The sequence below is a fragment of the Ornithodoros turicata genome, chromosome 2 (genome assembly GCF_037126465.1).
Source record: "Ornithodoros turicata isolate Travis chromosome 2, ASM3712646v1, whole genome shotgun sequence".
Taxonomy (NCBI): domain Eukaryota; kingdom Metazoa; phylum Arthropoda; class Arachnida; order Ixodida; family Argasidae; genus Ornithodoros; species Ornithodoros turicata.
Genome location: NC_088202.1, coordinates 149,091,445 through 149,103,754, shown reverse-complemented (window position 1 = coordinate 149,103,754; position 12,310 = coordinate 149,091,445). Strand labels below are relative to the sequence as shown.

Genomic DNA, 12,310 nt, shown 5'->3' with positions numbered 1-12,310 from the left:
ACGCAAGAAAGTGAAAGTGGGAGAAAGATAACCCACAATTGCTTTTCTGACACAATATGCCAATCGAGGTTCATGGAGAATAATTATGCAAAATTTTGGAAGACTCAGAAAAATTTTGTTCTTATGAAAGGCATACGTGACTAGTCCCCTCGACCTCTGCTCCTCTGGGAGGGGCGGTCGCCCCGCCCCCCCCCCCCTCAAATCCGGCCATATACACTTAAGAGTGGCCAGAGCGCTCCATCACTGGAGTGCAGATGCACTGTCACCTTTGCACAGTCACAATAAAAAAAAGAAGAAGAAATCTGGTTTAAATAAAACACAGATTTTTCCAGCTTCTTTCGCGGGATAACGCTCACTGTGCGGGTTCCGTAGCATGGCGCTCACTTAAAGTCGGCCCTCCTACAGAGATATACCCAGTTTTATCATTAAATTCGAGATAACCGCAGACATTGTTACATCGGGGTTTTACCACTATATAAATATCACGAATCTTTCTAAAGTATGCATCACGGTAATTATGAAACGGGACAATGACAATCACACTCACAATATAGTAGAGACTTCAGTGGAAGCTTATTTTTTTCTAAATTCTTTCCCAGCAAAACAGTCTTTCTTCACGGTGTATCGAATAAAGCCGTGGCCAAAGTTTTGTAGTTAAACTACAGTAGCTAACCACAGCAAAAGTTTAAGAAGTTTTAGTTTAACTCCTTGGTTTGAGTTACTTTTCATCTAGTAGTTGCAGCTCCCGCTCAACTACGCAACAAGTAGTGGCCCTACTGCCCATCACAAAGTAGGGCCCACAAATGCCCCAGGGCCGTACGCACGGTGGCTCGTATGGGACTTTCGAGAGAATTGCGGTGAAAGTCGACGATACTGTGAGCCAGCGACATCTCACCAGTGGCGGCGAGGAATACAACGAGTATACAAACACTGGATGGAAAAGTTGTTGCAGGATACTTTATTAGAGTGATCGCGTAGGTATTAGAAAAAGGCACAACAGCTGTAATAACATTTTTTGAAAACATGTCATAGTGCACAAGCATAACCATTCTTTGTACTCCTGTGGATTTATTACGCAAAAAAAAAACAAAAAAACAATGACACACACGTAAGAGAGATACAAGTTGAAATGGAGCTGACATTTTCTACATTATGGGGATGTTCGAAAGAGAGAATATATATTAGGCATCAAAGAAGACAAAATATGAGTGTGCGGAATGTGGCATTTCGAGGCTTTCTAGTCTGCTGCAGGTTTCGTGACTGTCACAAAATGTCCAGAATACCAAGTGTGACACGAGGGCTTCATGATGCAAATTTTGGTCTTTTGCCATATGGCAAAAAATTGAGGCTTCTGTCATGTCAAAGGCTCTTTGTCCCGAATATCAAATCAAATTTTTGTGACAAAAATATCAATGTGGGAGTAAAGGGAGTCGATATAAAACATCCAATAAGGCACAATACGTTTGAAAAACAATTTTTGCGCCACGATTATGCTCTAAAGTGTTTCGCTTTCGCCGCAAAGGTGGTAAATACTGCGCTACATCCAATAAGAACATGTCTGACACCAAATCCATATTCTGTGTCACATAGACAAGAACGGCGATTCACTGCTGCAGATACACGTATATTCAGAACGAGGTAACTGACAATGCTCTTACAATATCCTACAAAACGCGAGTAAAGACGGACAAAAAAATGGTGGGAGTTTCAATTTCCGTCGTGCTACATCTGTCTGTCTGTCAAAACGAGTGACAAGACGCAAACAACACATTCATTTCCTTGTTGACATTTTTTAAAGCTCCCGCTGTACTACAGGAATTCTGCGCACTATGCAATACAGTGCACTACGCGAGGAATGCACTTTTTCCTTTCCTTGTCTCACTTCTCCAGATGATACGATGGAGAAATTGTCGCTCATTTTAAGCCAAAAATCAATATTTCCCAGCATCCACCTAAAACAAAAATATGCGCATCTCCGGTGTACCATGATCGGAAGAAAGGCTGTTTTCATGTTTTTGCGAGTCGCAAAACATGCAAGATCACTTCGTCCACCGTCTGGTTGTTGAGCAAAGTTTTCACGGCATTGTCGTCGATCACCACGGTGAACAGCAGCTTCGAGTTCTCTCGCAGGCGGTCCATGTAGCCGTAGTCATCCGGACTCGCCGGACTGTGGCCACACCTGCGGATTACGGCTTCCAGAAGCTCGTCGACCGGGCGGTCCGGATAGCCAAATCCCTTAAGGGTGGGCTCGTCGACGAGCAGTCCCAGCAGCTCGCGGATGCTCTCGCATAGTGCCTGCTCAGACAGGACGCGGGCAACCGGGACCTGGCTGCTCTTGGGCTGCGAGAACTGCTCGTCCTCTTCGTCCAGCAAGATGCGGTCGAGGAGGTCGCGGTGGCGCTTCCGCATGTGGCGCATGAGGCAGTCCTTGCGGATGAACGCTCGTCCGCACTCGTGGCACGAGCGCGGTTCTTCTTTCGTATGGGTCACCATGTGAATCTTGAGGGAGGGTTTGATGGAGAAGCGTTTAAGGCACGTGGGGCACTGGAAGGGCTTCTCGCCCGTGTGTAGAACGGAGTGGCGCGTCAGGTCCTCGCGCCGTGTGAAACCCTTTCCACAGTCGGCACACACGTGCGACTTCTCCTTCAGGTGCAGGTACTTCATGTGCAGGTCTAGCCGGGCCTTGCGGTTGAACACCTGAAAACACGAGGAATGGGAGCTTTTCTATTGGCCACTACGTTGTAATTGCAATGTGTACCTTGTCGCAGACTGTGCACTTGAACCCATTCATCCCTGTATGGTGAAAGAGGTGGGCTTTCAGGCCTCCACCCTGGATGAACTGTTTGCCACAGTAAGGACACTTGTGCGGGCGGATCCCCGTGTGGATGCGGCAGTGCCGGTTCAGGGTGCCTTTCAGGGAAAACCTGCGCAACGCGGAAACTCGAGTCACTTTCCACGGGGCTATTATTAATGTCTCTCGGAAACCACCTGACAACGGTTGTCTCAAATTTCTCCAAATATAAATCAAACTGCGTACATTAGTTTTGCATCAGTAAACTGTGACAAAGCGTAACGCGCAACTTTGGTTCCCACAGTTTACGCGAAACTAATACGGATGCAAGAACGCACAAAAAACAGATGGATACGGACAGCGATCCACAAGCGAGTTGTTTATGCCTACCAGAATCGTCGTCAGGGACAACCCGGTTCGACAAGTATTCACACAGTATATCCAAGCACAATTTTTGTTGGCAATCCCTAATGTACTTCTCATCCCATTGAGCCCATGGCAACGTGTGAATCGATATTCTGTACATAACAGAACAAGTTAAAGCTCGATGTAACAAAGTCTATAAAATTTGCGATTTACTCGGTTAAAATGAAATTTCGTTACATCCAAAATGGCCACCTAGCATCTTATCTTATCAAAGTTATCTTATAATTACTATTATCTTATTGTGAATCTGACCCCAGATCCACTTTCGCAGCTTTACCCTTTCCACAATCGCGTATATAGTCAAGTGGACGTGTCTCGTGCTTCCTGACAATCTTTCTCCCCCACGATCCTCCCGAGATTCATATTCTGGTAAACACGGTACTTGAAGTAGAGTAGTACAGATCCCGACAAAAGTTTATGGAACACCAGACCGATGTATTTCTTGACACCCTAGCAGCGAACGGGAGTGGACACACTTACTGAGAGGTACATGGAGTCCATGGAGTACATGGAGGTACATGGAGTCACCTGTTTGCAGCAATGGTATCGCTCCAATGACACCACTCCGGTGTTCCATATACTTTTGTCGGGACCCATACAAAGTACGCAATTGGAGATGTGCTTAAAGTAGTACTCCACATTACTGGTATGGGCTCTGCTTGGAGAAGATTAACGGATCAAGTAAGCCACAATGCCTTACCTCATTCCACACTCTGCACAGGCATACGGTTTCTCTCCCGTATGAATGCGCCGATGCTTGTTGAGGGAAGTGACTGAAGGAAAGGCCTTGGAGCAGTAGTCGCAGGGAAAGGGTTTTTCGCCAGTGTGCACCCGAAGGTGAATCTTCAGTAGAGAGAGACCGTGAAAGCACTTGCCACAGTGCTCGCACTTGAACTTCTTGCGACGTGTCACTTCTCCCGCGTGAGCTCGCAAGTGCTCGCGCAGGTTGTCCTGGTTTCACATAAAATACGCATTTATTCGCAACGTGAATTAAAACTATGACCATAAGCACATGGCGGCGCTGAGGGTCACTAAATTATTTACTAACAATCATCAGCGTGTTGTCGCGTGCAAAACGTGTAGGTGCAACAATTACGGACAAAGACCTAAAGAACCAAAGAAGACAATTTTTAGGCGTGAGAGTTTCTCATCATCTGTACCGCTTGTCATAATGTGACACGGTTTTAACGACGAGTCCCCAAGCACATATACCGTATTTTCTCGAATATAAGACGACTCCCGGAGTTCAGGGTACACGAATTTGGAAAAAAATAAGCAGGGATTGGGATAGGCAGCATAGCAGTTGGAATTAATGGACGATACCATTTATTCGTCGTCACTTTCTTCTTTACTGCGTTCTTTGTTGCTGCGTTCCGTCCAAAGAGTTAGACAAACCACATTTCTTAACAGCGTGCGCGACAACATCGTCAAGTGTAAAAAATTCGCACAATTCTTGATCTCTCCCTATTGTTTTACTCACCTCGTAACATTTATTTCCGATACTCGAAACCGCCTTGCCACCACTAAATTGTCGTTGTATTTATGAAAGCGTTAACTTCTCGTCCAAACACCGGAGGCCAACACCATGACAGTGAACGAATGCCGTCCCCATTGTGTTCGTATTGTCGTATTTGCATCGCGCCGCGCTATTGGCCTCTGCCCTGACCTCATTGTGGCATGCACATTCGAATCTAAGACGACCTCCAACTTTGGAACGCTGGATTTTGGGAAAAAAAGATTGTCTTATAATTGAGAAAATACAGTAGTGCCAAAAAACATGAAACGGCATTTCACTCTGTGCTTAACAAAGGGCAGACCGAAAGATTGCTGGAACGCATAAAAGCGAACAAGGACAAATCCGGCAGTGAGGAGGCCAATTTCAATCCACTGTCTGAACCAAATAGGTGAGCAATCATGCCAGGAAGCTGATAGAATTCATCCAAGGGATCTTCCTAGTCACAGATTCAATACTGTTTTAACCGCACCCTCCACACAATCCATAAAATCTCGCAAATCCTCAGTGTTTCTTTTCCCTCGGGCGTCATCGATATGGTTGCTACGGGAACTGAAAATGTCATTCTGCATGAGTAGCGCTTACACAGGGAGCCCTCACAGTGAAGGAACACCCTTACAGTGTCCAGCAGAAACAACAAACTCTAGCTTTCTGAAAGAGCGTGCATATTTTAATAATGAGCAAGGTTAATTAAAAATGCTCACCTTGCGCGTGTAAACCTTGCCACAGACTTCACAGGGGTGCGCAGGTGGAGGTCCGCCAGAACATGCTGTCAGCTGCAGGTGACGCTGAAGGTAGTGCTTCTTAGAGAATGTCTTGCTGCAGACTGGACAGGTCAGGTCAGCCTTTCCCGAGGCTTTTGTCTTGCGTCCCTCCGTGGCCACTGCTTTGATGATGTCCTCCACTGCACCTATATTCTTTATGGGACCGTCTTCTCCATCTTGAGTCTCATTGGGAGCCATCACCTCTTGGAGAGTGCACGGTCCGCTGTCCTCCCCAGAGTCATCCTGAATGTGCGTCGTCGTCGTTATTGTCGCGACTGTCTGGTGGGACAGCAATGGGTCTAAATTCTATTCGTAACGCAGTCGGATGGGAAATTGTCCAGCATTCCTCACATGAACCCTAAAACAGCGATAGCCGTTATGCTTTCGACTGGCTGCGATGAGCTATACTGCAGACATACAGTCGAAACTCGTTAATATGCTCGTTCCTGCATATTTTGGTCATAAAGTGAATTGTCCACGTGTTATGGGTCGTACCATGCCCTTTCGGAAGACTCCAAAAGTAAAGAACTACGCAAACTGGCATAATGAGGTCCCGAGTAAACCTCGTTATTTTGTTACGTTAAGTCGGAGTTCTCTACTTTTTTCCGTTATAGTGAGGTATTTTAAAAGAATGTGTAGCGCTTTATTTGTTTAAAGGTCTTAAACGCGTTTCCTTAGTGTAACTCCCAATATGACGCACATCTGCTTCTTCATTCCGGCAGTCGGCACCGTTCATTTGCGCTTGTTCTCAGACATGTTCGATGAATGCCATATGACTGTAGCAGCTCACTCTGGCCATGTGGCCAAGGACACCCCGAAAGCGGGCGCACTTTCTGGCCGTTGAAGGTCAGCGACCAACGGTCATTAGTAACGAGGGTAAAGTAGTTGCGCCGAAAATGCTGGTCATCGTCATATGAACAAAATCTCACATTAAAAAAAAAAATAAAATAAAAGAGAAAGTTATACACGGGGGAGGGAATGGGAAAAAAGGTCCTAAAGCGGGGTTGTCGTATAAAGGAGTGCCATCTTCGGCGACGCAGAGTTCATGCCGACCACTTGAAGACTTGAAGAGTCTCAATGATTTTGTCTCGGACATCTCGAAAAATCAGTTAAGTCCAAGGTTTGCGGCAAAATGTGACATCATCTGGGATCAGATAACTGTGTCTCGCCTGGTTCTTCATCATGCACCAATTAGCTGCGTCAATGTTTCATGTAGTATACGTATTTTAAAAGAAAGACCACCTTCTTGGGGGCGTCCTCGAGGTCTTCGTCGATGCCTTCGCTCTCCAAGTTGTCCCGTGTGCAGTTTTTGCAGTGGGGGCCATCCTTTTTTGGGTCAAAAGGGAGCCCACACCGTTCACAACTCAGCAAGGTACGAGCGGGCCCCTGTTGCGTGGCTGCCTTACTTTTCCTACCCCTCGTAATCCGCGAGACCTCCGCGGACTCTTCGTCCGAGGAATCTCTGCCAGGTTTCTCCGCGGGAGCTTGGGCTGACTGCAAAACATAGAGTCACTCGTAATTGATTCGTGAAACTGACGCTAAAGGAACAAACAAGTGGCATTGGGGATTACCGTACAAATCGGATGTACACGTGTATAAACCGGTTGAGTGCACGCATAAGTCGACTCCATTTTCTCGATAGGAAACCGCGTCGAAAATACAAAAATATAGCGAAACACAAAAAGAAAATGTGTATCCATCAGTCCGGTTCTATGTCTGTCTCGGAGATCAACAGCTCATCGTAACTCGCCCGTAACAGGCTTAAAAAAAAGTAAAAAAATACTTATTTCTTTAACATATGGTGATGATATTTGACATGGTAGAACACACATAAGACCATGGCCAACATTGAGAGCATTCAACGAGCAACTGCGTTTATTCGAAGCTATTCCAAAGGAATGTGGACAAGTTCATTGTCCCACAGAGGTCACATTCTACTAGAGTAGATGTCCATGTTTCATGTGCATTCCCCATGATCAGTTTCAAGCAAAACGCTCTCATATGCTGTTATAAACCAACGCACATTCCTAGTAAGTCCTCGCGCGTGTCTCCTTGAAGCAGATCATATTGCGGGCAGATCCAGGATTTTTCTGAGAGCGGGCTCCAGCCCTGGCCAGCATGGTAGATACACTGTGTTCCACATACATGGAAATTGTGGAGGGGGTCAGGACATCCTGACCCCCCTAGATCCGTCCAATTGCGGGACAAGATGAGAAAAGGAGCGACACTGTTGCTACACGAGGGACTTTGGGAGCAAATAAACCCTAATCGGGACGTTCGGAGCTGCATTTGGAACAGAAAAAATTTGGAGCAGCCAAGATGGTGTCCTGTAGCACATATGAAGCGACTTGTAGTGGCAAATGCAACGTCTTGGGTGTTTACATCGCATCCTGTGCACAGGTTCACACTAAATTTAAATGGGCAAATTGTCCGCAAACGAGGCAATCGCTATTTCTGCGCGTCATTTCGAGACGTATTTAGGTCTCGGGAATTTGTTTCACGCAATATTCTCGCAGTAAATTAAGCAGGTTCGCAAACGTGGCCTCGTAATGCTGGCTGCTTGAATCGCTACTCGATCGAACGCTTTAGAAAAGTCCAAGAAACTTATACCTGAAAGTCCTTTCTGATTTAAAAAGAGAGACAAACTTGTGCACCATACCCCTTGGAGGAAATAATGCGAGAACCTTCCAACATGTACACAACAGTGGTCGGTAGTTCCAATGATCAGACTTGGTTCACGACTTATGCGCGGGAATTATTTTAGCGACCTGCCATTGTTGGGGCACAGTACCACAGGATAACGATATAAGAGCTTGATTGTCCATTTGGCGACCTCCCGAATAATATGTTAGGTGGGTTATCCGGCCCTTTTCGGGATCCCCAACCGTAAGAGTAAGTAAAAAATACCTTACAAGAAGATGACGTTACCTATGGCAAAATGTCATAGCTTGGGAGTTGTTAAAAAATACTGGGTGTAGGGGGCCAGTGATGGTGGAGAGTACCCCAAAGTACAAAGTACTCTACATCAATGGTACTCGAACTACAGTACAAAGTATACCTTACTGTAAATGTACCTAAAGTACAGAACAAAGCACTGGGAAAGTAGTTTAAAGTACTTGTCGAGTGCACTGCAACATTTCCATAGCACGACAGGTCATCATTTGGTGTTGAAAAAAGTGGATGTTTGGTTGGCTCCAATGCCAATGTAAGCATTGTTTGCACGCGCTAATTCTCAAGCCTAGCTAGTCAATGGAGCGTAAAAGATGGCAAAATTTAAGTTTATGTCTGCACAAGCAACCATACGTGCTAGTGGAAAGTATTTTTACTTCTCAATTTTATGAGGGGGACACGAAAAAGGACAGCAACCCATTTTCTTGCTCAAATATACTACTGTTAGGCACAAAACTTACACGACACGTTAAATTTTGTCTTTGCATGTCCAGCTGAATACTCGATGGAACCATAATAGTGAAAGTACAGCACAGAGTACACAATTGGAAATGTATTTCAAGTACTCAGAAATATACGTAAAGAAGTACTTGGTACTTGACGTACCGTGCATAACTGAAATCAAGACTGCAAAGTACGTAAATACGTTTTGGTGGAAAAAAAAAAAAAAGAGAAACAAACCAATGCGGATTCAACTGTCAGCTCCAAATTTACAGAGTGTTCTCACGTCTTACCTTAGTTCCATTGTGGTGTGGCTGAATGCAGGCCCGCAGATGCAGTTTGAGGCCCCGTGCAGAGGCGCAGGAGCGATTGCAGCCTTCGCAGCGATACGCATCTGCTGCTGCATCTTTCGGTGCAGACTGCAATTTTGGATCTTATGAGCCCTGGTCAGTACGTATCCACCACGGGAGCAGTTTGTTACACTAATCGCGATAACCCAGTGTTTTGTGCGCTGCTGCGATGATTGGGGAGATGAAATCAAGATGAGGCATCTTTCGCAGTTGCGAGGGGAAAAAAAAAAAATTCCTTTCATCTGTCGTTGAATGGCGAGGCCCACATGCATCTCTTATGACCTGGACCTCGCGAGCATTGAGGTTGTAGAGGAGGTGTTTTTGGTAGCTTTGGTTGTGCTTTGGGAATGCACCGCAGCCATCAATGCTGTGTAGAACATAGCCAAAGCTACTGCGACATTGGGCTTTCTTACTGTCTGCCATTGCTCATGCCTCAACAGGCAAATTGACAACAGCAACATACCATGTCCCTGTAGTCTAAGGACCTTGAAAACGTAGGAACCAGGCAAAATTTTACACAAAAGCAAAGGCAAAAGTATCGCAAATCTACTTAAAGTAAGGTGCAAAATACATTGTTACTGCGCGGTGGCGACAAAGATTACTGTTTTGAATGGCACCAAATGAGACTGCTTGTTAGTCGAGGTCAAATTATCTAATTGTCCGTTTCCAGAGTTATGGTTTTCAAGGCACAGGGAACAGGACAGGTGCTGTCACAACCTGGAACTACTGATTAAGCGCAAATGTAAGATAAGTATGTGCCCCACGCAACAGTGTCCCGTTAAGCTGCGGCAGATGGACAGGAATCAAAATGAAGACGGGCTTCCTTCTTTCAAAGCCGTAGGTCATGCACTTAAGTTGCACTCAAGTTATTGGATGGAATCAATTGGAAAGAGGGAAAACACGTGTCAAACTTGTATTTTTCTATTCTATTCTATGTTCTATTACATTTGGATTGTACGCTTCGCATTGATCGCAGGCTTTCTAAGAAAACTTTTCTGTTTCGAGAAAAGTTTGTAAGTATAGGTGGCGTGCATATGACGTCACACCACAGCTTTACCCGTGCTTTTTCCCTCTTTCTGGTGAACCGGCTTACACAAATGCGCCCCACCTGTACACACACGTGTAAGTACCCGTTGCGTTAACTGACAAGGAACTTGTTTTTCTTGGAGAACGTGTTTCTGCATGTGCGCGTGACTGACGTGTATATTTACGCAAGAGGGACAAAGCGAGGCAGTTGCTACAAGTTCATATCAGCTGTTATTATTATTATTATCATTAGCTGATACGTATATATTTACTATTTCCTCGAATAAATCTTTAGTTGGAAGTCAGCACCTGTCGTTCTGTGACCCTTGCCCTGCTCGTGCGCTGTTCAGTCACAATACCGTAACAACCTTGCAAACCTTCCTTGTTCAGTACCTCATCTGACGCGTGCCTGCCTCACTGCTCAAATGTGCTTCAACATGACCACAGGGTGTCTACCAAATTGCAGCCTTTAAATTCCCTGACCTTTCCAGGTTTTCCCTGACTATTTCGAGCCAATTCCCTGACCAAAACAAAAGGAAACTTGCTGGTTTCGATTCAGATCCCTCACAAAATAGATCATTTATTGAGTATTAGTGAGGCTGCCACACTCCTCTGACTCTGAGCACGTGGCATTCATTATGATGATGGTTCAGATTTTTGTTGAGCAAAGGCAACTAAGAACATAAGCGTGCTGTATTGACGAACTGCTACTCGCGGCAACGTTGCTGCGGCGTGGTCCCTCGACCACCGATTGGTGCTCACGATTCACTGCGCATCGTCACGGTGCTTGTCTGCAATTTTCCCTGACTTGAGCTGCTCATTTGCACTTTTCCCGTCGCGTCAAAAATCCCTGACAATTGCAGGTTTGTAGACACCCTGAGTGGTGTATGAAAATGTCCTCCATCGAAATTGTACCTTTGGGAAAACAAGGAACATTTCGTCCTGAATATGACAACTCCTTAAGATTTGTGTTGCAACTTACAAACCTGTTATCATTAGAGTAAGGTTGACGAGGCGAGAGTAATAAATATAAAGATATCACAGTTTCAGTTCAACAAATCTAAATAAATCTCAGCCTGCCAAGCCTTAATCAACAAAAGGTTATCATGCAGAAGAAAACTTTATATTACGCAGGATTACCTTTTCTTCCATGGCAAATCAAAACGGGATCCTACCGCAACAGAGGAAGAAACGTTGCTATAAACACAAAGTAACAGAATCAAATTAGAAAACCCAAATAAAAATTCGAAAAACTAATGTTCGATGCCGCAAAAGAAAGAACAGAAAAATTACGTCGGAAAAATGATGGGTCGCGTTATCCTTTGACAAATTCGGTCACAGCATCTGGGTGATAAGGAAATTTGGACTACTACCCCTGGAACGGGCATCCCACCATATCACCTATGTATTAGGGTGAAGTGTTCATTAAGCAACACATGATCAAAAAGTGCATATACAGCAGTCTGTATGTCGAGTGTCTCTACCACGACCTTTTCTCTCAACAAATTACATTAATTATTGGGCATCTTCAACACACTTTAGCCCGGGCTCACCTCAAATATTGTTGGAAATCAAGTAAGCGACTGACCTGACTGCACGGTCTTCAGAGAGCACATGCAATACGTGTTGGTGAAATAAGCCAGCCATTAATGTTTTCGTGCATTCTGAGACAAATTGCCCTCATTCTAGTGATGGCTAATAACTTTTAGATGACACTTACCCAAACGAGTCCTAACAAACTAACCTCGAAGAAAACCAATATTTGCCGAGATGATATTATTCCGCCTAGTGGCGGAGGCCATTTCTGCCAATTCGAGGTAATGTGACGCAAGCTGTAACAAAATTGAGTGGTAAATAAGAGGTTTTTGTAACACGATTTTCACTGTCTTCTGCCAACAACTGAAGGAAGTGACTGTGCCTTTGGGAAGTCTCCTGCGGGCCAAGTGTTTGATTTACGTTTTTGGTCGGATAGATGACAAAGTGGCACACCCAACCAATCCAAAGTCGGGTTATGTAGTGGCAGCTCTCGCAGACCAATCAGATGCCGAGA

General features: G+C 45.1%; 1 protein-coding gene across 8 annotated transcripts; it reads right to left on the bottom strand.

Moving 5' to 3' along the window:
• Nucleotides 1-937: 937 nt before the first annotated feature.
• On the bottom strand, nt 938-12,310 carry LOC135386382 (zinc finger protein 260-like). 8 transcript variants are annotated; one of them, XM_064616273.1, is made up of 9 exons: nt 12,217-12,310; nt 11,981-12,092; nt 11,401-11,457; nt 9,178-9,303; nt 6,737-6,988; nt 5,435-5,737; nt 3,918-4,168; nt 2,759-2,924; nt 938-2,697 (listed from the first exon to the last, which is right to left on the bottom strand). In XM_064616273.1, the coding sequence occupies exons 3-9, from the start codon at nt 11,410-11,412 to the stop codon at nt 2,008-2,010; spliced, it is 1,800 nt and encodes a 599-aa protein (XP_064472343.1). In that variant the 5' UTR covers nt 11,413-11,457; nt 11,981-12,092; nt 12,217-12,310; the 3' UTR covers nt 938-2,007. The 8 variants fall into 8 exon arrangements, with proteins under 8 accessions (XP_064472343.1, XP_064472342.1, XP_064472344.1 ...); XM_064616272.1 differs by having other exon boundaries at nt 12,179-12,287; XM_064616274.1 differs by lacking the exon at nt 12,217-12,310 and adding an exon at nt 11,849-11,924 and having other exon boundaries at nt 11,981-12,206.